Source organism: Myotis brandtii, unplaced genomic scaffold, assembly GCF_000412655.1.
Source record: "Myotis brandtii unplaced genomic scaffold, ASM41265v1 scaffold422, whole genome shotgun sequence".
NCBI lineage: Eukaryota > Metazoa > Chordata > Mammalia > Chiroptera > Vespertilionidae > Myotis > Myotis brandtii.
Window position 1 is genome coordinate 4,218,791 of NW_005366171.1, and position 24,458 is coordinate 4,243,248.

The 24,458-nt window shown below is 55.7% G+C and overlaps 1 protein-coding gene across 7 annotated transcripts in view; it reads left to right on the forward strand.

Moving 5' to 3' along the window:
• Positions 1-24,458, forward strand: part of MICAL2 (microtubule associated monooxygenase, calponin and LIM domain containing 2) — a 182,265-nt gene that overhangs the window by 98,907 nt on the left and 58,900 nt on the right. The window contains exons 20-26 of one of the 7 annotated variants that reach the window (XM_014545892.1): positions 176-301; positions 8,890-8,997; positions 10,050-10,236; positions 11,511-11,599; positions 13,104-13,206; positions 15,731-15,788; positions 16,773-16,995. In XM_014545892.1, the coding sequence (XP_014401378.1) occupies positions 176-301; positions 8,890-8,997; positions 10,050-10,236; positions 11,511-11,599; positions 13,104-13,206; positions 15,731-15,771 (654 nt within the window). In that variant the 3' untranslated portion in view covers positions 15,772-15,788; positions 16,773-16,995. Of the gene's footprint in view, positions 1-175; positions 302-8,889; positions 8,998-10,049; positions 10,237-11,510; positions 11,600-13,103; positions 16,996-23,624; positions 23,809-24,458 lie in introns of those variants that run through there. The other 6 variants (XR_001363607.1, XM_014545887.1, XM_014545891.1 and 3 more) reach the window with 6 other exon arrangements.

The following is a 24,458-nucleotide window of genomic DNA, read 5'->3' on the forward strand; positions in this document are numbered from 1 at the left end:
GCCAGGAGCCAGACAGCCCTGCCAGGCTCCAAAGACAGAGGCCTCTGCTTGGTCCCGAGAGGCGGGCCTGCATGTCCTTTCCCCTCCTCGCATGCAGAGGCAGGGGCTGCACCCAGGCGAGCATACTGTGCCTTCCCCGGGGATAATCACTTTCCTCTGTTTCTGTTCTGTGCAGAATAAACTGCTCTCTAAAGGCCTGTCTCCTACTCAGCCTCCGTCTTCTCCCTCCTGCCTTCCATCTCCTGATCCAGCTGCCGCTTCCTCTCCATCGGCTGTTGACTCTGTTTCTCCTGCCAGAAAGGTAGTTGTCCCGAACAATTAGCTCCCCTCACTCCCTGCATGTTCCAAGATGCCCTGCTCTGCTCGGCCCGCACAGCCAGCTGAGCTCGGCCTGGCTGAGGTGGAAATCTGTAAGATACTTTCCAACGGTCCCGGGTTTGATTCTGGTTTTGTGTTGGACCCAGCAACAGAGCAGAAACAGGCAGCACGTCTAGCACCGCTCATTCGTCCAGCGAGCTTTAGTTGGACGCACACTGTATGCCAGCCACTGTGTCAGGTGCTGAGGAAATGAACAGGAGGTTTCTCGTACTACAGTTTAGATGGCAAAACAGCACATCAGCCTAGAAATAAGTAACTTTTTGCCATATGAAATTGCCGCTATCTGGCTATTTTTGACCTAGCAAATTGGCAGTTTCATGTGGTGAACCTAATGTAATACTATACATTAATTCTGTGAGAGGCATAAAGGGCAAGGTTGTAGGAACTCAGAGGGGAGAGGCCTGGCAGGACTCGCAGGAGGGAGCATGGGGCTGAGTGTTGAGGGTTATAAGGAGGGTTTGCTGAGAGAAGTGAGGGGGAGGGTGTTTCAGAACGGGCCCGGCATGTGCAACGGCAGGCAGACAGGACTTCATGGATGGAGGGTCAGGATTCTGGTGAGACTTGAACTTGGGGATAAAAGTATTCTTAGGGGTGCAGAGAGTGAGTATGAAAGCGAGCCCACTCTTCTCGCGTTAAGGAACTGCATTGGGTCCTCTTCCAAAGAGCCACTGAAGGCTCTTCTCCATGTTCTAGAAGGTAGCAGTGCAGAGGTTGGCTTGGAGGGAGGGAGAAGGAGGTGGGGAGCTACCTCTGTTTAAATTGATCATGAAATGCACCGTGAGCAACTGTTAAATGTGGGCTCTGGGCACTTTTCGTGTTTCCCCTTGTCCTCCTGATACCTAATACGCTGAGAACACGCCCAGGCTGGGAGGGAAAGGGGCAGCCTCTGGAGAAGCGTGTCCGTGGAATGGATGAGCCTGGAAACGGACATGAGGCCACTCCTTTAGCCGTAGTGCGTGGCAGTGGCCTTGGAGTCTCTTCCCACAGACTGTGCTCCTCTGAACACATCCAGTCTGTCTAGCAGTCGCCTGGGCTGAGCTCGGCCGGCGGGGCTGCCTGTCCCCCATCAGAGTTACTACTCATTTGCCTCTAGCTGTTAGCTGATGCACAAACCAGCCCCCTGCTGCTGCATTAGTGGGAAATTAGGAATTGCCTCATAGTGTAGATGGGGGCTAGGCCCCCTTTCACCCCACCACTGTGGGAAGAAGGGTGCAGATACTGTCTCCAAGAAAGGAATCTTATCAGACACCCCCCCACCCCCCTGCCCCGCCAAAGTCCCCATCGTGGTGTGACACATCCCTGGAATGGAGAAACACACTTTCTGTCTTCAAGTCCACTGAACATAGCCAAGGCTGCCCGGCCAGTGTGGCTCAGTGGTTGAGTGTCAACCTATGAACCAGAGATCACAGTTCAATTCCCAGTCAGGGTCCATGCCGGGGTTGCGGGCTTGATCCCCAGTGTGGGGTGTGCAAGAGGCAGCCGATCAATGATTCTCTCTTATCATTGATGTTTCTGTCTCTCTCCCCCTCTCCTTTCCTCCCTGAAATCAATACAAATATATTTTTAAAAAAAGAAGAAGAAGAAAATAGCCAAGGCTGAGATGCCCACATTTGTCCCAGGTCAGCCTTTGATCAGCTGTTTGACCTTAAGTCTCCTCACCTGTCTGGACCTCCATTCTCTCATCAGCAAGAGCATGATTCCTGGCTCACGTGATGGTGAGCTGTATGGGTGGAGACTGGCATTTTTGTCATCAACCTCACCAAAAGGCTTCAGAGAAGCCTTTTTGCCCTTCCCTGGGGAGTGCTTCCTGCTGTGGAAAAAGGTCACCGTCACCCTTGACAGGATGATAAAGGTGAGGGCACTCGTGCGTAGACAGGCAGTGGCTCATGCTCGAGGCTGGGCGGTGGACCCACGCCTTGCTTGTCTCTGGCCCAGCCCCTCTCTGGCTGGTCTTGGTCAAGGCCCTCTGTTGCCCCTGCTTTTCTTTTGACCTCAGGATGGCCTGGCTTGCTCACTGCCCTGTCAGGGCTGAGGGCAGAGCCACCACACTTCCCAGCTTCCCCTGACGTGGTTTCCCGTAGGTATTAGTTCTCTAGGTGGCGGCAAAAGGCAGCTGCCTGGGTGCATGTGGGGCGTCCGGGTGCGACAGACGCTTCTTGTCAGCAGGATTGTCTCCTGTCTCAGCATCCTCACAGCATCACAGGAGGCCCCGGCTGCCGCTTCCCCAATGGCTCTTCAAACAGCGTCACACGGATGGCACTCAGCGAGTCAGTGAGGAAGCGTTCACTCATTAGACAAATATTTGTTGAGTGACAGCTTGGTGTCAGCATCTCAGGCTCTTTGGATGCGCATCAGTGGGCAGGAGTTATGTCCCTGCCCTGATGGGACTTGCCGCCTAGTAGGGGGAGTAACCAACAATAATATGATACAGAAGTAAGTTATGCCATATGTCAGAAGATAAGATGATAGTTTCTATGGAAAATTAGCAGATAGCAGGGACTTGGCGTGTAAGGGGAGGGTAGCAATTTCAATGGGGTAACAGGAGGTTCTTCCTGAGAAAGTGGGAACTGAGCAGAAGCCACAGATCAGAAAATGGGGAGGAGACGAGTGCCTGGGGTCCTGGCCTCAGCCCGGGGTTCTCTCCTCTGCACCACGCAGGCCCAGTGTGAATGGAGGGAGGGCTGCAAATGGGGTGGACTTTGGGATGGCCAACCCTCAGGCCCCTGCTACCACCTCTAGAGCTTTCATTCTTTGTTCCTTTGTTCCTTGTTTCCCCTTCTTTTTTCTTTTTTCTTGGCCATCAAACGATGGTGTAACTGGGCTATTTTAATAGCATTCATCTTATGTGCCTTTCACAGAAGTGTGGCTGGGAATGATTGGGGAGCTCTCAGAAAGGGCCACCCTGGGACCCCGGGCAAGTCACTTGCCCTCTCTGTGCTTTAGTTTCTCCATTTGCAAAAAGCACCCAGGTTGCACCTGACACCCACAGAGCCCTCCAGCTCTCACCGTAAAGCCATTGTAGGCGCTTAGGAGAGAATGTTGCCAGCTGTACGGCCAACTTCCCCCCCTCAACTTCCCTCCCTCTCTTACCACGCCCCACCAATGACTCGGCAATGGGCTGTGCACATGCAGAATCCGGCAGAGTGAGGTCTCCTCGTAGAAGAGATGCCTGCCCCTTACAGTAGGTGACAATTCGGGGACAAACAACGTCAGTCAGTTGGTGGGGCTCAGGGAGCCTCCCTCCTGAGAGCCTGGGGCCTGCGGCTTCTTCCAACAGATTTCAGGCTTCTCTCGTGGCCCAGTGACCCAAGTCTGCCTCCATTTGGGGGAGCTGGGGTAAGGGAAGTGCAAGTGGGAACGGATGCTAGTCCTTGGCCACTCCTGGCCGGCCGCCGGTCCCTGCTCCTACCCAAGGCCCCACACTGCAACTCTGTGGATCCGGGAATATCACCTCCTCCTGGGAGCAGACTTAGCCGGACTTGCCATGAGGAGCACATGTTACTCACGGGGACAGAAACCTGGGCCACCGACTGCCTTCAGACTACACAAACCCACCCTCTCAGACTGATGTTCTGCCTTAAATTTCAGAGTGATACTGCTGGGATTTTTTATTTGTTTAGTTTTGGCCTGAACAGTTTCAGAGAATCTTGAGGGCTTCTCATTTAAGGCCCAGATTCTTACCCCAGAATCTTGTCTTTCTAGACCAGTGGTTCTCAACCTTCTGGCCCTTTAAATACAGTTCCTCATGTTGTGACCCAACCATAAAATTATTTTCGTTGCTACTTCATAACTGTAATGTTGCTACTGTTATGAATCGTAATGTAAATATCTGATATGCAGGATGGTCTTAGGTGACCCCTGTGAAAGGGTCGTTCGACCGCCAAAGAGGTCGTGACCCACAGGTTGAGAACCACTGTTCTAGACCTTAGACTATGGAATCACATCCAGTCTTATGTCCTCAGCACCACCAGACTCATCCATCCCATCAAACCAGCCCACCTGCATCGTGTCAGTCCCCCTCATCCATTAGTTAACTTCTTCATTTCAGAAGGGCGGCCACTGCCCATCTGGCTTCTGCCCCAGCTGCTAGCCATGTGCCCTCTGCTGAGCTATTGTTACGAACAAGGTAGCGGCTGAGTGTTTGCTCAGCTGAGCAAGAGGGACAGCCTGCCTCTCGGGGCTGGAGACTGTGGTTAGTCCTCCTGGGTCGGAGAGCAGTGTGCATTGCAAAGGGAGCTTTCTCTCCCCTCCTGGGTGTTTGCTTTAAAACTGGATTTGCAGGGTTTACTCTAGAGCTTTGCATGTTTGAGGGAAGCTGGGCAGTCGTGGGCGGCAATCTGCCTTGGTCTCATCTGACACAGGATAGATCTCAAGGCTGCCTCCAACCTCACTGTCCTTCTCTCTGTCCCAGGGACACACTAGGCAGCTTGTTGGACGTGTCCTACGTGTAACTCAGCCAGGCGGTTTTACTGTGTAGCGTGCTGGTGGCAGGGAGGCAGGATGCTGTAGGCAGAAGGATATGGGCTTGGAGTCAGAGTGTCGATTCCTGCGTGGCCTGGGACAGGTCAGCAGACCGCTCAGCGCCTTAGTTCCCTAACCTGTAGAGCGGAGATGACAGCGGCTACTCCTCAGGGTCACTGGAATAATGCAGTGACCTTGCCTGTGGTAAAAATGCCTGAAGCAGTAAATGTGCTCTTTCCCAAGTGGAGGAGAATTCTAGAAGAAAACTCACTTACCTAAAATGCATGCTGAGTCCTCTCTTTCTGAAGGCAAAGAAGTCACCTTCAGGTTTCCGTTTCCATCCTAGCCACTTGGGAGCAGTGTGGCCGCATGGAGTTAGGGACTCCCTGAACCCCAGCTGCCCATGACTGTAAGACCCACCTCTCAGGCCATGAGGGTTAAATGCATGTGATGAAGAGCATGGTGCCGGGCACCAGAGTCAAAGGCGCAGATATGGGCTCCCACTAGAGGAGTAGGGGGGCGGGGGCACTGTCATAGCCCCAAAGGCCTGCCTGTGTCTCAGCTCTGAGCTGATATCCTGACCCCTTCAGGCAAGGGGGTCTCACCTTGCCCTCCCTTCCCCGGCCCTTCCCCTGGCATGTGGCTGAGGACTCCGGTCCACCAGCCTGTTCCCTGCTGCTTCCCAGGCAGGGGCTCCTCAGTGAGGAACGTCCTTGCCCAGCAAGCCCAGGAGAGGTCCTCAGGCCCTGCCTGTGGAAACCTCCCCTCTCGTAAGCCCCCTGCTCCAAGGCCCTGGGAGCATCCCTCTCACGCAGCCTGACCCGTGTGGGCTCTCTGAGGCTCACCGCAGGCCCGGTGGCCACAGGTGGCCCAGCTCTACGGAGGAGCACAGCCTGGACACCTGGTATTCGTGGCTGAGTTCCAGGTCCAAGGGGGACATTACCATTGTTTGGAGACAAAAGGGCCCAGGAGCCTGCTTCCTCCTTCGTTCAGCGCTTCCGCTCTGTGCCAGGGGTGTAGAGGTGAATAAGACGGGGCCATGACGTTAGGGAATGCAAACCAGAGGGGAGGTAGGCTGGCTGGGAGCAGGTGAGAAAGGCTCCAACAGCCAGCAGCGACCACCCTATTCCGAGCTGGGAGTGATGGGACTGCTTTAGGAATGTCTGCTGTGGAGATCTAGCCATCGTCTGCAGCCTCGGGCGATGGTGCTTGCGGCAGTAATTACATCACCGTTAGAATCTGGGCTGAGAAAAGCCAGCCGCTCATCCTTGGTGAGCCCCTTTGTTCTCACTCGTGCAGAGCCCTGTGCGACCGTCTAAGGAGGAGAAACGTCCCAGAGCGCAGGCATGTGAAGCTGCACCGATGGTGGTGCTTTGGACTCACTAACTTGGCAGATGCCAAGTGCTCTTGGGAGCCGAGTGCCACACGAGGCACAGCCGCTGTCACCGAGTGGGAAGTGGATGCAACTGGGAGGAAGGGGCCTCTCTGATCAGGTCGGCCTTCACCCTGACAGCCCCTGGCCAGGTGACTGGACGGTGCCCTGTGCTGGTAGAACCACTGAGCAGGCTCACGGCTGCACAGATGTGTTTGGGCAACACCCCCAGCAACCGCACAGCCCTCTGCGTGCTTCCTTAATTGCTCCCTAAGTCAGGATTACACGGAAGCTCAGCGATGCAAAGTGCTTATTAGCTAAGTGGTTAATAAGGCCTCATTAGGGACTTGTAGCTAAAGTCCCGGAAAGTACAGTCTCGGTCTCTGCTAACTCAGGGGAGGCAATGACTGCACGTGGGTATCCCGGCATCACCGTGGTGCCGTTCTGGAGAAGCACACGGAGCCAGTCCCCACGCTGGGCCAGTGGACATGGCCACGCCAGGGCAGTGTGGATGGACAGGAGGTAAATCTGGCTTTACCTCTTTATTCTGATACAAAACCAGAAAGTTCTTCATATTCTGCAGCCCCCAGCTGAGGGGCCCGTGTTGGGGGCCTGGCAGGGGATGGAGCATCAGGCAAACAGTAGCATGTTGTCCTCAGCCAGTGCACCTGAGCGTTCCTTGAAAGCAGGAGCCAAGGGTCTTGGCATTAGTGACAATTGCAGAGCGTGCGCTTGGAAGCAGAATCCTAACTAATCTCTCCCAGGCCGGGCCAGCGGGGAGGGGACAGACCAGCCTGGCAGCTGCTGCTCCTGAGAGGGGCAGGCTTTGTAAAGTCGAGGGACCAGTCGCCCGCAGCCACGTTCTCCACAATCCCCCACAACCACAAACATGGCCTGGGGCAATGGGTCCAACGTTGCTGTTAGGTTGGGGTTCCCTTGGTGAGAAGGAGGGTGAGTGTCACTCCTCCAGCCGGTTCGGCTGCCCCTCCCGCTCATTCCCTTGCAACGCCTGTGCTTTGGCTGGAAACCGAGGAGTAGGTCTCAGGTTCTGAGCATGGGCATCGCTGCCAGGAGGTGGGGAGCCTGCCGCCCTGTGCTTTGCTGTTGCCCAGAGCAGTCTGGATATAGATTGAGGACGTCCATCACCCACACACAGGTCCCTGCTATGTGCTCCCCCAATGGCCATCGGCCTGTGCCCGAAGTTCCTTCAGCCTAAATCGCAGCTCTCTCTGGCCACATCTGCCAGAAGCTGGATTCGGAGGATGGGGAGGGTCTGAGCCCCCTCCCTGCAGGGTCACGGGGTCAGGAATCTCAGACTGAGCACGTTCACCGCCCTGCAGAGGAGACTGCAGCGTTCCTGGGCGGCCTTTCTGAGCCGGTGGGGAGAGGGGACCAGCTGTGTGTGCTGGGTGTGTGGATGAGTGTGCCCTGTCTGCTTGTGCTGCCAGCTCCCACCCTTCCTGGCTCCTCCACACACTGGGGTGGTCCAGGCACTCGGAGGCAGCCATGGGCCATCATGCCCACAGGAGCCCAGGCACTCACCACCCATCAGGCAGTGATCCCCGGGGCCCACATGGAGCGGCTGCCTCCCCTACTCTGGGCTGGTCTTGCCTGGCCCTGGCCCTGGGGCCTCTGGGCATGCTGCCTGGAGCCCACAGTGAAGCTCCTCATCCAGAGCCCTCCACCTGCCCCAGGAGCCGGCTCCACTCCCAGGCCAGCCCCTGCTTTGACTGTCAGGGTGAACTGTGGTCCTGGCCTGGAGGGGCTCTGGTCAGGCACAGCCATCGCTCCCTGGGGACATGGAGCTGCAGGGCTGGCTGCCGCCTGCCTCCGGAGTCAGAGGAAGACGGGAGGGAGGAGTCAGGTTCATATTGGCCCAGCCCCTGCTAAACACCAGGCACGTTGCCCCATGTCTCTCAGTTCTTACCACAGACCCATGAGGCAGGCACGATTCTCCCCATTTTATTCAACTTGAAAACTGAGCTCAGCAGTGGTGATTCGGGGCCCTACCCTTCCTCCAGGTCTGTGGGGGCTCCGTGCTCACTGAGCAACAGCGGACAACCCTCCAAGGGGGAGGGTTTCTGTAGGAGGGTAGCTGCGGTTCAGCTGTCTGTCTGTCTGTCTGTGAGGTCTCAGTTCCTGAGCTCTTGGTCTCCCTTGCTCAGCTTCTGTGCCTCACAGGCTTTTGGAGGCTCCGGTGACACAGGTGCAAACATGCCTTTGGGTGGAAAGCAGGCCAAGCAGCCCGAGTCATCCCAGCCGCTGAGGAGACAGGCGTGGGGAGGAACCTGGGTGGGGGTGGGAGTCAGGCGACAGGAGCAGCGTCCTGGATCTTCCGTTTGTTTGCTAAGTGGCCTTGGATAGATCCCTCCTCTCTCTGGACTTGTTCACCCCATCTCTGCACTGAGTAGTAACTCCTGAAGGACCTGCACCCCCAATGGGTGTAGTTCTACGAGTCGCCAGGCTCCCCGGGGGTCACAGGGTTCCGTTCCTATCCTTCGCTCCATCTGCAGAGTGCCTGCGGCCCGCTCCGGCCCGGTCTGCCTGTCGCAGGACACCGGGTGCTGTTTGCATGTGGGTGTGGCGCCCTTTCCCACATCCAGCCTGTTCCTGGTTTCCTTCTCGGTGCTAACCGGCCTTGCCTTATCTCTGTCTCCTCTACCTCTGCTCGCGGGTAGCTGACGGTAGGGAAAGTGTCCAGCGGAATAGGGGCTGCAGCCGAAGTCCTGGTCAATCTGTACATGAATGATCACAGACCTAAGGCCCAGGCCACCTCTCCAGACCTGGTAAGAACGCACCCCCACCCCCCAGCTTCCCCTGCAGACTCTCCAGGGGAGGGCACCCAGGACCCAGAGAGGAGGGCATGGCCCTCTCCAGGGTGCCCCTTCTCGTGGACAGAGGGGTCGGGAATGGCGGATCAGAGCAGAGGTAGAGGGAGGCTGCATATCCTTGAAGACAAACCACCCGGCGACCTTGGGGGTTGTTTCCCAAGGCCGAGCACCTTCCCTGCTGCCGGGGAGCTCAGCAAAAGGCCCGGTGAGGCCTCCACATGGTCGGACATCCCTTTCTGTCAATGTTTAGTGTCCAAGTAGCCCTTTTGCGTTAGGTTGAGAATTCAGTGGTGGAAACACATCCCTTTTAATTCTCCCTTTCTCCAAAGGATGGCCACTCATGGCCATCACCAGAGATTTGAGTTGACAGTCCCTTTTGCTTCCTTTCGGCACATTCCCTAGAATCGCCCAGGGGCACCCCTGCGCTCCCCTCCCCCACCCCCTTGCATTTAGGAGTCCTACTGGAGCCTGGTGGCTGTGGGGCACAGCCTCTCCCTTTTCTGCAGTTCTCTTGAACAGTTTTTTTTTTTTGAACAGTTTTGATGCCACAACTTTCCCTGACTTAAGTCCCTGCAGGGGACAAAAGATGTAGAAAACATTCCTTCAGTGACCGCACTCTACACCCGACAACGCTTAACCCTGGGGTAGGCTCCTGGAGAGGGTGTCACTGGCCAGGCATATCTGTGGAAGATGCCCACACCTAGACCAGGAGACATCACCCCCTCCCGAAACCCGGGCAGCCAGGCTCGGGGACAGGCCCCCCCGCCTCCCCGGGCCTGCCTGTGGCCAGCCAGCCTGGTATACAATGAACAGCAGCCCCTGCAGTTTTGGGGGCTGTTTGGGGAGCATTTCTTCCCATTCTCTTTGCTGCAGCGTCTGCAGTGACGTGAGCAGCAGACAGGAGCCATGACATCCCCATGATCATGCTGGAGTTTCTAACAGCCGGGGCCTCGCATTCCACAGCTCCTAACACCCTGCTCTTCTCTCTGATGCCCTGTGCCCCCCAGGAAACGACACGAAAGGCCTTTCCCCTGAACCTGGGCGGCAGCGACACCTGTTACTTCTGCAAGAAGCGCGTGTACGTGATGGAGCGGCTGAGCGCCGAGGGCCACTTCTTCCACAGAGAGTGTTTCCGCTGCAGCGTCTGCGCCACCACCCTGCGCCTGGCCGCCTACGCCTTCGACGGCGACGAAGGTAACCAACCGCCTTCCCCCAGGGACGGCACCGTGGGCTCCTGTCCCTCTGGAGGCTCTGGGACACCCAGCAACTCCCCGGGAGCTCAGTGTCATCGGGAAAGCTGTTCAGGGAGCCTGGGGGTCCTCTGGACAGAGAGGCCACCGGCAGGGGGCAGGGGGCAGGGGCTCCTGGGGGAGAGGCAGCGCCCACACCTGGTGGGCACTGGCCCTGAGGGCACCTGCCGAGTGCCGCCAGCTCTGTGTACATTTTCTCGTTCGGTCTCACCACCTTCCATCTCCCCTGTGTGGGGGAGACAGGTGCTCAGCAGCACACCGCTCATGTAATAAGGGTTCAAGAGGTGACGGCACATGGGTGGGAGTAGTATTTGTAAAGTATGCATTAGGAAAATAATCACAATAGTAACATCCGTTCTGATGAGGAGCTGGTCAGAGGTCACGGAGGAAGGAATTGCACTCATTTGGACGAGGAGTCATTTTCTAATTTTCAGCCTGGGGTATTTGCACTGTCAGGTAGGATGAGAGGCAGCGTAGCACCGTGCTGTGACTTTAGACCCTCAAACTCAAGCGCCAGGTTCAAATCTAGACTGTGGCACGTACTAGCCCTGTAACCTTGGGCCCGTTCCCTGACCTCCTGGTCCCTCAGTTTCCTCGTCTGTAAAATCAGGATAATAATAGTACCTAGCACATGAGGTTGTTGTAAGGGTTGGTGAGTTAATCCTCGGGGAGCATTGAGAATAGTGCCTGCTATACTGTGAGTCCTACCAAAGTTTTCCCTGTCGTTATCATTCTTCCCGTCACTGTTGTCACTGATGTAACAGTGAGCAAAGAAGGCTTTTCTGGAAAACGCCCCAGGTCCTGGGCAGCGGCCGGGGGCCCACTGTGTGTCTCACCTGGGCTTTTCCTCCTCATCTCCGCTGCCATCTGTTCCCAGCCTTTCCCACCCTGGGGTCCCAGAAAGGAGGAGGAGCTAGAAGGAGTGTTGCTGTCCATTTTGCTGCCTCACCACCAGTCCTGGGAAGAGACTTGGCCTTCGTTTGGTTTGGGGATCAGCTGAGGGGTTCAGCCTCATCCCTCTTCCTGGGCCTCGAATCAGTGCCACTTTAAGACAGGACACAGAAACCCCTTCCCGAGAGGGAGCTGCCCTGGGTCTGTTCCCATGGCTGGCGTTGTCTGATCTGGACAGTGGCGTGCACTTGGCTCAGGCCCACTGTGGCTCTGGCTTACAGGGGGGAAAGCACACAAAAACCTGTGTGTATGCGTTTCTTTCTACAGGCAAGTTTTTCTGCAAGCCTCATTTCATTCACTGTAAAGCCAATAGTCAGCAGCGGAAGAGACGGGCAGATTTGAAGCAGCAAAGAGAGGTACGTTTTGCCTTGAAACAGGGAAGGGCTCTGGATAGGAGGGGGTTTCAAGGGTTCCTCCACGTTAGGCCAACATCTCTGGCCCTAGAAGGACTGAGACTCGTAGATGCGGAAGAGGGCTCTGCGCCCTGCTGTGAAGGTCCCTTTGCCTCAGTCTGTTCAGAAGACCTCTGAGGTATATCCCCCTGTCCTCCTCCCCCCTCCCCACCCCCCTGTGCCAACTCCCAGGTGCGCGGCTGTGCTGGCCTCTCGGGAGAAGCCCAGAGAGCTTTCCCGTGTGCCAGGGATGGGGCTATCTGCTCAGCCGTGCAAAACTTACCCATTGTCTCCCCATGGTCGCGGGCCCTGTCTTCTCCACCCACCCCCCCACAGGACCACAGGGCACAGTTTGTAGGGATGCCTAGTAGGGGGCCAACCTTTGCTAGGTTTCCAAGTCCTTTCCCTCAGCCCTGGGATGTCAGCAAGGTGATGAGCTTGTTCTAGTGCCCCCTCTGGCAGCTCTTAGCAAATCCCTCCATGCCCAGAGCCACCACTGACAGCTGTTTTCTGATTACATGTTAATCTAGGCTCAATGTAGAAAACACAGACAAATAAATTAGATACATAAAGAAGGAAGGTTAAAGCGCCCACTGCCACTCTATCCTGAGAAAACCGTGATTTTGTGACAAGCATTTCCTTCCAGACTTCTTCCTCTGTGCATGGATGGTAACTGGTCAGAATCCTACCGCTACAGTTTTATCTTTCTTTTCTCGCTAACACTGTATCAAGAACAGTTTCCCATGACATTACAACTCCTTTAAGAGCATAAAATTGGGTGCCTATAAAACATGGTCAATAATTTATTTAATGACTCCCATATTGTTGAATGTTCATGTTGTTTAATATCTTTACCTTATAAATATTTTTATAGTGAGCATCTTTGTACGTGCATACTTATCCATATTTCAAATTATTCACGTAGGGCAGATCATTAGAAATGTGATTGGAGAAATGTGTGTTGTAAAGGATCGTGAGCCCCGTGATCAATTGTCCCCCAGGAAAGATGTGCGCATGTTCAGCCCCCCTGGGAAGTGCATGGGCGATGAGATTTGAGGCTGGTTCTGCCAAGTTCTACTAAAGATATAGATATAGATATATTACACCGTCTACGTCTATATAACCACTTGTCTCGTAGAGAAGAGAGCACCGGAATCGGTTAGACTTGGTTGCTATAGTAAGCTCAAATTTTTAAAAATATATTTTTATTGATTTCAGAGAGGAAGGGAGAGGGAGAGAGATAGAAACATCAATGATAAGAGAGAATCATTGATCGGCTGCCTCCTGCACGTCCCACACCAAAGATCGAGGCCGCTACCCAGGCATGTGCCCTTGGCCGGAATCCAACCGTGACCTCCTGGTTCATAGGTCGAAGCTCAAGTTCTATTTTTATTGGTCTCTTGGTCTGCTTTGCCAGAGGGGTCCTGTGAGCATCATGAACTCACTGCCTCTCTTTGATCTTTCTCAGGAGGAGGGAATGTGGCCGGAGCACGAAGCCCCTCGGCAAGAACCTCCCACGGAAAGCTCTTGCGCAGCCACTGCCCTGGGCCCCCCAACAGGCAGCCCCCCAGGTATCACCACTTCCTCCTTTAGGAAGGCGCTAAGCTGGCCTCTCAGGCTGCCCTGGAGCCTGCTTAACTGGATTCGGGGACTCCTGCGCGCCCTCGGCCAGCATTTCAGGGACAATGCTTACAACTACTGCTTCACCTATGAGCTCCTGAGCCTCGGGCTGCCTCTCCTGTGGGTGTTCTCCGAGGTCCTGGCTTCCATGTACCGGGAGTCCGAGGAGTCCCTGGAGAGCATCCGCGACTGGGTGCTCGGGCACTTCCCCGGCAAGCTCTCCTGACGGGCGCTGCCCCAAGGGCCTCCCCGTTTCCAGGGTAGATGGCCACGTGTTTGCAAAAGCCAAAGAGCTGGCCGCCTGCGCCGGCCTTGTCAGGGTGCTGGGGCCAGCGTGACATGAAGGATGTTTTTTATAGATCTGCATTTCTTTTATACCAAAGCGAGCTGTATTTCTAGGTTTACATTTCAATATTTACCTTTTAATAATCCAAGAACAAGCTTTTTTTTTTTTTTTTTTTTTTACAATGTGTGTTGAGATTTCGAAACACGGGTTTGAAGTTTATAACTGGTATGACAAACCCCTTCCACACCGTCAGTTGTAGTCAGAGTCACTGCCTGCCACGTGAACGATTTGGGCTTTTCTGTCAACAAAAGTGAGTGTGCCATCTCCTGACCAGTGCCTCGATTTATGTCAAGGGGGGGAAGGGGGAGGGCAATTTTTTGCAACGTGGAAGCATACTCATTTTAGAAGAAAAGAGTAGGAGAACAGAGTAGAATTAAGCGTACAAAGCGCATGGCAGTGTGTAGCTGGCTGTTATATGTCCTCCCTCTGAGACTGTGTTGCTCCCTTGTTTTGATGTAAAATGGTAGCTTAAAGTTTCCCCCGCCTCCCATCCCAAACTACAGCCAAGTGATAGAGAACCGTGGGGTTTAGCACAGATTGCTACAAACAAGCCTTTTCCCCTCCCACTGCCGAGCACTGCAGCGAAGCCCATTGACACCTGACCCCACAGAGCCCCAGGCGGCCTGGACCGGGAGCCCCCCTACCCCCGACCCCCGGGGCTCCCTATCAGGTCCCCAGCCCAGGCTGCCGTCTGAGCCAAGGCCTCTCAGGGTCCTTCATGGTCAGGCTGAGGGGGAATCTGCCCTCTCCTGTCACGTCCTTTGGGACTGAGGGCATCTGTTAGCACCTCAGGGCAATATTTCTGGGCAGCGTGGCCTACCCAGTGAGCAGACATGCTGGCAGCTTAACCACCCGAGCTGGCAACCTGGCCATGTGCATATTTGGTCAAAGCAATCCGAAACCATTTATTCTTCACACTGTCCTAGGAAAGGAACGCGTAAGACCTCCAGAGGGAAGCTCCCTGTGTCTTGATTGGCAGGGAAGGCTGGGAGTGGAAGCTGTTTATTGACTGATGCAAAGAAATATGTCCTATTAGGGGCAAAACCAAGCACTGGCCTACCTGCATTCTTCCCTCTGGGCATCCGGAGGAGGCCTAAGCTGCCCCCACCCCACTCTGCCTGGACATGCACAGCTGCTGGGTCTGGTGGAACAATGGAGAGGCTGACAGAAAAAGGCCTCGGCCCTGCTCAGTGTAGCTAGAGTTGCTGAGCCGGACACACCTCCACACACTTGTCACCCTAGAGATCTCCTCTAGGCCACGTGGGGATGGGGCCTGGTGAGGGTTTGGAGCCGGAGCTCCTGAGCACTTGGAGATGGCACGTTTCTGCAGGGTGAGGAGGGGGAAGGCATTTCTACAAACACTTCCCTGAAGTCCTTGGGTTAAACAGGGGATGGTTGTGGCCACACCCGTGGGGACCGACACCTCAGTCCTTGTTGGGCCTGTTCTCAGTCCGATGACTTGCATTGTGTTTTCCCCAAATTGTGCTGGGATTATAATGTTCAGCATGGTGGGAGGAGCCCTCGAGTCATTGTATGTTTGATTCCAGAAAGTAGGCTGTCCAGGTCCCGGTGTGAACACAGGCTCAGCTGTGTCACTGTCCCCGTCAGTGCAGGGCAGGCTGAGGAGCTCTGTGCGGGCTCCAGGAGCCACAGTGAGCATCTCTGAGAAGGTCACGAATGGCCCTAAAGGGACGGGTTTGAATTCCTCTGGTGAGACAGGGTGTGCCTGTCAGAAGCCTGAGATGTTTGTATGCTCTGCGACTTTGAACCTTCCTGGTGGGCAGCACCAAACACACAGTGGATCCTGGGCAGGGGGCAGGTGGGGGGGGAGCTCTAAACCTCCACAATGGGTTCAAGAGCGACTATGAGACACTGGAGTAAAACTGGGACCGGGGATGCAGATGCAGACCACACGTGCCCACGGCGGCCGCGAAGGGGCGGCTCACCACCAGGAAGGTTCCCCTGTCCGGAGCCAGCCGTGACGCGTGTGGGGACGTGTCCCCGTTTTAAATGATGGCCTTGTTTTCAATTCCCACGTCTCCTCTTGTTGTCGGTCGTTTTCCTCTTCCCCCCAAAACTAAATTCTCGTTTCTGTCTCTCTCTTTCCCACCTTGCACTGTGGCCGTCAGTTCCTTTCAGCCTTCCAGTGCTGCACCCACTTCTTGGCTGACCCACTTCTGCTCTGAGGTGACTGGTTTCCTTGCGGATTTTCCGAGAGTGGGACTGACTAACCCCTACGCCGCTTTCCGCACCCGTCCTCCCTCCGCGGTCCTGGCAGTGCTCACTCAAGTGTCTTGCGTACTAACGACGCCTCGGGTGGCATGGCGGGCGAACAGCGTGGGGTGGTGTTCAGCGCCAAAGCTGTTTCCCATTCCACTGACCTGGGAGCCGGCCGCCCGGCCCCGCCGGGTGCATGCCCGCCTGCCGCCGTCCCTCTGTGGCTTGCGCGCATGCTTTGCCAGTTGCACTGACAAAGCCAGGCCGCTTACCTTCCTGGGAGGGTTAGCTCTGACTGGGAGACAGTGCCGTAGGGGGGCTCTGTCACCCGTGAAAAGAACACCTCTGTCTAGGAGCCTCTGAAAAAGCTTGTACATAAACTGGTTCTAATATGAAGATCATGGATGCCACTGATCAAAACCAGAGGCGACTCTTTTTGGAGGGATGAGAGCAGTACTCCCAGCTTCCTCACCACCTCCGTCCAGGCTCTGCACTGGGACCACACATGGCAGTTTTCCCAGCACGCCCCTTCCCGGCCGTAGCCTACCCCGCAGATGTTAAGTTTTGCCGTGGCTCTCCTTCCCTCCCGTGGCTCACAAAGCCGCAGAGGAGGCAGAAGCTGCCCCGAGAGCCATCATGTCCCCGGCCAGGGATGGCCTTGAGAAAGGACTCAGTCCAGCCCAGGCCTGCAGCGGCCAGGTTCAGTGCCCCCCAGGCCTGCTCAAAGCTGCTCTCTCTGCTGACTCGTTACCTGGAGCAGCAGCACAAAGTGCCAGGAACCGTAGGCCAGGCCTCAGGGCTCAGGCTGCATGCGGCGTCTGTCCTGCACGCGGCCCAGACACGCCGACCCCGGGCCTGGCTGCCCTGCCCTGCCCTGCATGCTGCATTCCTCACTGCACCCGTGCAGCTCCCAGCCAGTGCGAAGTCATTGCTCTCTCTTATCTTCTCTTGCAGAGTCTCCCTCCCTTTATAGAATGTCAACCAAAGACCGCCCTCCCCTCCCCTCCCAGCCCCTCGTCAGCTGGCCTGCCCCCTCCCCCCAGCGCATGTCTGTGACCCTCCGAGGTCATCTCCAGTGCCACACCGAACCCTGTATTTTGCACACAGCGAACAATGTTTAGCTTTATTTATGGTATATGATGCTGTAAATGAAAATAAATATGGTTCTTTATAAAGCTCCTTGTTTCCTCTCTTCTTTGCCATGGAAGCTGCTCAAACCTGGAACACAGGCATTAATTTAGGGGGCCGGTCTTCCCTAAACTGCTGGTGGGACTTGCTCGTGTGGTGACGTGGGACTCTCTGGGGCTGCGCTGGGCACTCTGAACGTAAATATTACCCGGGGGTAATATTTGGAAAAAGTCACCCATGCTCCTGGGCCCGGCTTTGGGATCTCCTTCTTGAAAACTCATGGCACTTTTCTGCTCTAGATGCCGGACGTAGCTGGTGAGGGTCCGTGTCACCTCAGCTGTTGGGAGCAGACTGGCTTAGCAGCTGCGGGCACCCACTTCCCCACACATCCGAGCCTCAGACCCGACAGAGCGCTTTACTCAGGACCCGTGTGCCAACGTAGGTTCCTATAGAACAGAGGCTGCTCTCGGCAGTTTGACGCTGAGTCAGCTCAGCGATGGGTGAAAGGTCAGAAGGAAGGAGCAGACGCTGGTTTAAGGATGGCGGTGAGCATGGCAGGTGTGCTCATCTAGGCGAAGGGCCACCTGTGATCCTAAGACACCTGTCCTGCCCCCGAGGCTCAATGACTCAGTGACTCAGGCTGCAAGCTCTGCTCACAGGGCCACTCTGAGGACAGCACCACGACAGGTGCTGGTCCGACTCTAGGCTGTCCTTAAAGGAAGGGCTTCGAGTCCCACCTGCCTTCAGACGCCTGGTCCCCAGCCTCCTCAGGGTGGGAGGCCTGCCGTTGCCAGGCTGCAGGGAGCTGAGCTTCTGACACTGGCGTGAAACTCATCTGTGAATCCACGGCCCGCGTACCTCCCAAGGGGCATTTCTGGGGCCCTGGGCCTCTAGCCCAGCGGCAGATGCCTGAAGCTGCCTTCAGAGCGGCCTGGGGTCGTGACCGAGGTGAGATCCTCTTACCCAGGTGAGATCCTCTGCCCTTCTCCCGAAAGAAAGATGTTAGGGACTGAAGTCAGGAGCTGGGTTGGGAAGTAACTCATTCCTTTAGTCATGTATCTGTTCGAGTGTTTGTCTAGGCATAGGCTAGGTCCTTAGCACCGTGGCAGTGAGCCACACAAAGCCCCTGCCTCTCCCTGCACCTTGGAATGTGTGTGCCTCGGGATTGTGTACTGGACTTGATTTGTTTGGTTCATTTATACCTGCACGCGCATGTTTACTCCACTGACACCGAGCATCTTCAGCGTGCTGGGAACATAGCAGGGCATGAAACAGACAAAGGGCCTCACTCTTGTTGAGCAGAGAGTTTGCCTTTGATTTTTTTTATTATTATTATTATTTGACGTTGGGTTAAAGCAATGTTTTCCAAAAGGTGGCAATGGAATACTAGCTCCAAGAGATGCTTTGTGAATAAAGGGTTCCACAGGCACCAAGTTTGAAAAATGTTTTATACTGGTCGTGCCAGTCCTCCCTCACCTTAGAGATCCACAGGTTTATTAGCATGTTCAGGCCTCTGAGGAGCTCTCTGGTGAAGAAGTTCACTTCACTTCGTTCAGGTGGGCTCTCCCATGCCTACTTAAGGAGTGTTTTCGTTTGGGGGCGTTTTTGTTTTGCATATTACACTTTACATAAGTGTTTAGTAGAGTATTCGTTCTACCTGAGACATTAGATTAAAGACTTGACATCAAAATAAGTAAAATAAGAGAATTAAATAGACTTGAGTATTGATTAGATCTTGGGGTGGTAACTTTCTAAGCTTTAAAACCATAGACAGAAAAAATTACATAGGAAAAACATGACACAAATCTGATGATATCCACTTTTAAAACTCAACATCCTATATAATAAAAGGGTAATATGCAAATTGACCCTAACAGTGGACCGACCAGGAATGACAGGTCGCTATGACGCACACTGACCACCAGGGGGCAGACGCTCAATGCAGGAGTGGCCCCCTGGCAGTCAGTGAGCTTCCACAGGGGGAGCACCACTCAGCCAGAAGCCGGCTCATGGCTGGCCAGCGCAGCGGAGGTGGTGGGAACCTCTCCCGCCTCCGCAGCAGCGCTAAGGATGTCACACTAATGGGGAGCGGGCCTAAGCTGTTAGTCAGACATCCCCCAAAAGCTCCAGGGCTGCCAGAGTGATGTCTGACTGCCAGCTTAGGCCCAATCCCCTGGGGCACAGGCCTAAGCTGACAGTTGGACATCCCCTGAGGGGTCCTGGAGTGCGAGAGGCTGAGGGACCCCCCCCCAAGTGCACGAATTTTTGTGCACCGAGCCTCTAGTATAACAATAAAAATGAAAATCTTTAATAGGCAGTCAGAAGGAGAAAGCATTCTGAGTTAGATGTGATGACAAAGAAGCACATTGCTACAGCACTTAACAAAGTTCATGCAAACCAGGCACCCGGCACAGTCGTCACTGATCAGTTAGTATTTGCTGATTAAAAACCCCATGATAAATGGGCAATGGCCATGCATAGACCACTCACAAGCAGGTTAAAAAGCTAATGCTAGAAAGAAAAAGGCATTGAAAAGGATGTGAACAAATTATGCTGTACTCACAGAATTGGTAAAGAAAAAAGTAAAATAGATTGTAAAAGAAAAAAATGTATGGACTTAGTAACTAGCATTGAGTACAAATCCATGGGGCAGTCTTTTCTGGAAAGCAACATGGCAACAATTATTAAGATCCATAAAAGGGCCCTGACCTCTCGGCCCACGAACCCTACCCCAGGGGACTGGTCCTAAAGGAATAACCCAGCCGAAGAAACAGACCTCCATGCAACCAGCATAGTAAGTAGCGCAAGTGGGCCAAGCAGAGTGGGTGGGCTGTTCTCCTTGATTTCTGTGAACTCATTCACGTTTCCCGCTTTTCCTTTAATCCCTGACATTAGTAAAGGAAGCAGCTGCTTCTCTTCCCGCCCCGGGCCAGCTGTGATTGACAGCGTTCCCTCGCTGCCAGGCACGGGGCCAAGCACTTCATGTGCAGCATCTCGTAAACGCTCCCTCCTCCTGGCAACCTCCAGGCTGGTGCTGATATTGACGAAGTTCGCTGATGCCAGGGAGGTGAACTAGAGCAGGATCTTCAACTGTAAGGGAACAGAGCGTCCCATGGGCCCCGGCCAGGAGCCAGGTGCTGCTCCAGGGCAGCCTGGCACACGGGAACAGCCTGGACTTTGACTTCAGCCCTTTGTGCTGACTCAGTGGCATGGGGTTTTGTGAAGGTGGCAGCGGTGAGCAGCCTGATAGGGCGTGCAGGGCAGCACGACCTCTCGTGCTGAGTTCCAGATGGCGTTTCCCTGGTTTTGTGCAGCAGGCAATGTCCCGAGGGAGGCTTTCTGCGGGTGTTGTAATCAGCAGGGGCTGGGAGCACCCGACGGGGCATCAGGTGGGGGGACTAAATAGAGGTCCCAACACACACTGGAGACAGCATCTGCTTTTCTCTAGTTTTCTGGTCTCCCAACCTCCCTTCAGACACCCAGCCTCAGCTCCGGAGCCCCATCCCTCCCGCCAGCTGCCAGCAGGAGTTTTAGTTTTGCGATGGCCTCAGCTCGATATGGTCTGGCCCCTGTAACTCGGACCTGCTCTCCTCCTGCTCTCTCACACATGTAGTCCCACTGGACTCCTCTCTGTCTTAGAGCCTCTGTACTGTCTGTTCCCTCTGCCAGGAACGCCCTTCCCAGCATCCATATGGCGGATCCTGCCCATTAGTCAAATCTTTGTTCCCATATCTCCCTCCGAGTGAAAGCTGCCTTTAACACGGCTCCCCGCACCCTCGGTTCCTGACCCGCCTTTCCTGATGAGGCAGCTTTTCCATAGCTCTATCACCTCCGACCCATTATGTAATTCACTTATTGATTGTGTATATTGTTTGTTTATTTTTCCCCCTTGCTAGAACGTAAGCTCCGTAAGGGCTGGGATTTTTGTTTCTTTGAGCCACTCATAACCCCGACAGGTGGCACAGTGCTTGGCACATAGTGGCCCCGATGGATATTTGTAGGGTTAATAAAGGAATGGCAGGCCTGCCTCCTGGCCTGGACCTCAGACTGGGCACCAGCAGCGGGAGGTCTTGTTGGCGTTGGTTCACAGCTCGGGAGGAAGAGCCTGGAGATAATCATGACATTGCCTGTCTGCCACCTCCGCGGAGTCTTTGATTGATTGGGAGGAGGGGGCTTTGATTTTGCTTCTATTTCACCTTCTAAGGGGCATGAGCTTGTCTCCTAATCTGTAAAATGGGGAAATAACGATACACAGGAGAACATGCCTCCCTGGGCTCGGGGGAGAGTGGCAGGGTCCTGGAGTTGGGTAGAAACAGGAACAATTTCACCAGCAGAACCGGGATAAGGGCCCTCACCCTGACTCTGCAGCTGGGCCCCGGGACCCGGCTGGGAGTGATGTGCGCAGACCGATGTTCCCCGGGACACCGCCCGGCTCTGCCTCTGCAGTCTCTCTTTCACCAGGAGCAGGCGTCCGGCCAGGCACTGAGCGGAGGCTGAGGTGCTCGGCTCTGAGCAGGCCTGCTTCCTCGGGGAGGCCCAGGGCAGCTGGCCCGGGAGCGGCTGGGTCGTTCTCAGCCCCCACCCCACCTGCCTCCTTCCCTGGCAGCCCCCAGCCCTACAGTAGCCCTGGATTCTCCCTGTGACTGTGACAAAGAGCAGCCAGGCCTGGGGCAGGCGGCACAGGGGAGCAGACTCCAATCCCTGGTCCCTCACCTGGGGCTACTCTGTGTCCCAGCAGTGGTCCTGGCTGAGTTACTCTCTGGACTGGGCGTTCTTCCACTCACGAGATGAAGGTGACAATCCTGTCCTTTCAGGTTGCCAGGATGTGGGGGTGATGGACGTAGAGCGTTGACAGGCACGTGGGCACCAGGTGATGACTCGCGTTGCTGTGTCATTGCCGTTAGGTGACCTCCGTCCCAGCACCAGTGCCCTGGAACCGGCACTCCTGATGTGCGTGTGGACAGGGCCCCAGGAGTGAAGAGAGGGGTCTGGAAGTAAGGCTTGCGGAGCGGCACTGAACCCCAGAGACCCGCTGGGGACCAGGCTGGGGGAGGGGCAGACGGAGGGGAAGGGTGTGTCCCCCTTTGGGGCCTTTTGCCTGGGCAAGGCGGTGCTCGGAGGAGGCACCAGCTTCTTGTCCACAGTCTCCGCCTCCCAGCGCCCACCCCCAACCCTCCACTGGCGTCTGGGCTCTGCTGTGAGAGAGGCTGTCCGTGTCCCCATCCGTCCAGCAGCCCAGGAAGCCACTGTGAGCCCTCACCCTGTTGGACCTTCAGCCCTTTGCAAAGTCAAAGCTCCCTGGGAGGAGGAAGGAGAGAAGCAGATGCATGGGCTGCTCCGCGCAGGGTTGGCTGGGGCCTTGGGTCTAGAGCCTCTGCGGCCTGGCCAGGGTGCCTCTGCCTGCCGCCGCCCACCCGCCAGGCTGCTCTCCACCCCTCACTCTCCTCTCCAGCTGCACGTTCTCAGCCTGGAGGTCCCCTCGCTGGTCTCTCTCCTCCTCAGGGGTCTGCAGCCCAACTTCGCATCTTTCTATGATGCAAACCTGACCCGGTCAGTCCCATCTTCCGGGTCTGCAGTGGCTGCCCTTCGAGTCACAGGCTCCTCGCCCTGCCATTCAAGGCCTGCTTTGGTTGATGGCAGTGCCATTGTTTCCCACTGGCTTCTCTGGCAGCCTGCCCCCCAGCCACATGGACTCAAGGTCTGCCCCCTGAGAAGGCAGTGCTTCCCACGTAGTAGCTTTGCTCACAGAAGCCCGCCCCTGCAGCCCCCCTCTCTCCCGCTGTGTGTGCTGAGCCCTCCCAGCCCCCAGCCTCGAGAAACGGGTGCCTCCCACACAGGCTTCACTGCATGGAAGCCAGGTCTCCCTGCCCTCCCGCCTTGTCTCGGCTCCACGCTTAGACGGTCTACTGACAATGTGAGCACAGAGCATTGCGAACATGCCTCTCTCCCCTGTGAAGCGGGAAGAGAGCCTGGAAGGCAGAGGCCATGGCTGCTTTATCTCCAGCTCTCCACCGTGGGCCTGGCTCTAGAAGTATCTGTACCTGCAGCTCACAGGCACACGTGCCTGCACTCGGATGTAAGCCAGGCACAGCGTCGGGTCTCTGCTGCAGTAATTCTGTGTAACAAGCCTCCACACTCCCAGTGCCTGTAGCATCTCTTTCTCTTGCCCGTGGGCCTGGGGGCTGGGTGGGTGGGGCTGGGGGGGCTGGCTGCGTGGCTCTGCTTCAGGCTGCAGGTCTAGGGGTGGCCTGGAATTGGCCAGGCTCCAGGCCACAGGTTGGCTCCAGGTCTGTGTCATGTGCCTGCAATTGGGGACCAAGGTGTACGGGCCAGTGGTTACCTGGAACAAGCTCTTCTTATGGCAGACGAGCAGGAGTGAGAGTGTAAGGAGGCAGTATTTAAAACACAAGGCTATTTAAAGCCACCAGTCACATTGCATCTCCTAACTTCCACTGGTCAAAGCAAGCCTCCTGGTCAACCGGGCAGGGAGGCCCACCCACCTACTCTAGTGAGACACACTGCAAGGTCACAGGACAAAGCACAGCTCTGTTGCAGGGAGGGAGGGAAGAACCAGGCACACATTAGCCCTGCCAGCAGCCTGCCCAGCCTCTGCAGGGGGAGCAGGTGCCTGCAGGGCTGTCTGTGCCTCTGTCTCTCTAGACCCTCTTCTCTCCGCAGATGAGCCAATCTCCCCCAAGAAGCCCAAGAGTGTCCCGGAGCCGGAGCCCGGTGATGTGGAAGGCGAAGCCACCTGTCCCCTGCCCTCCGAGTGGACCTCCGTGAGGATCAGCCCCGGGGAGGGCGCCGCTGGGCAGGACGTGCTGGCTGTGCGTGTCCTGGTCACCAGCGACGACGACAGCAGGTATGCTCGGGCCGCTGCAGGATGAGGGCAGGCTGGGTCGGGAGGGGGACCGTATTCAGAAGCTGGTCTCCTCTCTGTTTACATGCAGTATAACCTCTCTGTGCCTGCATGTTTTCATCTGTAAAATGGGGACAATCATAGCACCTGTCTCATAGGGAGTTGTCAGATCGAAGAATTAATAGGTAAATTACGTAGAACAGCTCAAACTAGCTTAAGTGACAAAGGCAACTACATTGGTTCATCGGCTGGAGCAGGCACGGTTGGAGCCAGGGACTCCAGGAGCTGCTCTGCACATTGGATTACAGCATCCACAGAGAGGCCGTCTCCCTGGGCGGGCCTCCTGGCTAGGCAGGCCTCCAGGGGGCACCACCCACGTCACATGCCCACCTCTGGGCTAACTGGTGAACAGGACTGGGAGGCCATGACCGGTGGGCTTGTGCAGTCTGGTGGGTAGACAGTCTACCAGAGCCCACAGATGGACGAGGGGCAGTGCCCTAAGGAGAAGAAGCCACTGGGTGTCTCTATAGACAGTAAATGCATATATTTACTAACATGTCCCTGCCCAAGAGGTTGCACTTTCTCACCCTGGGACCTGCCTGGGCTGTCCTCCATCTGAGGACACCTGCTTCCCCTCCTCTGCCATGTGACTT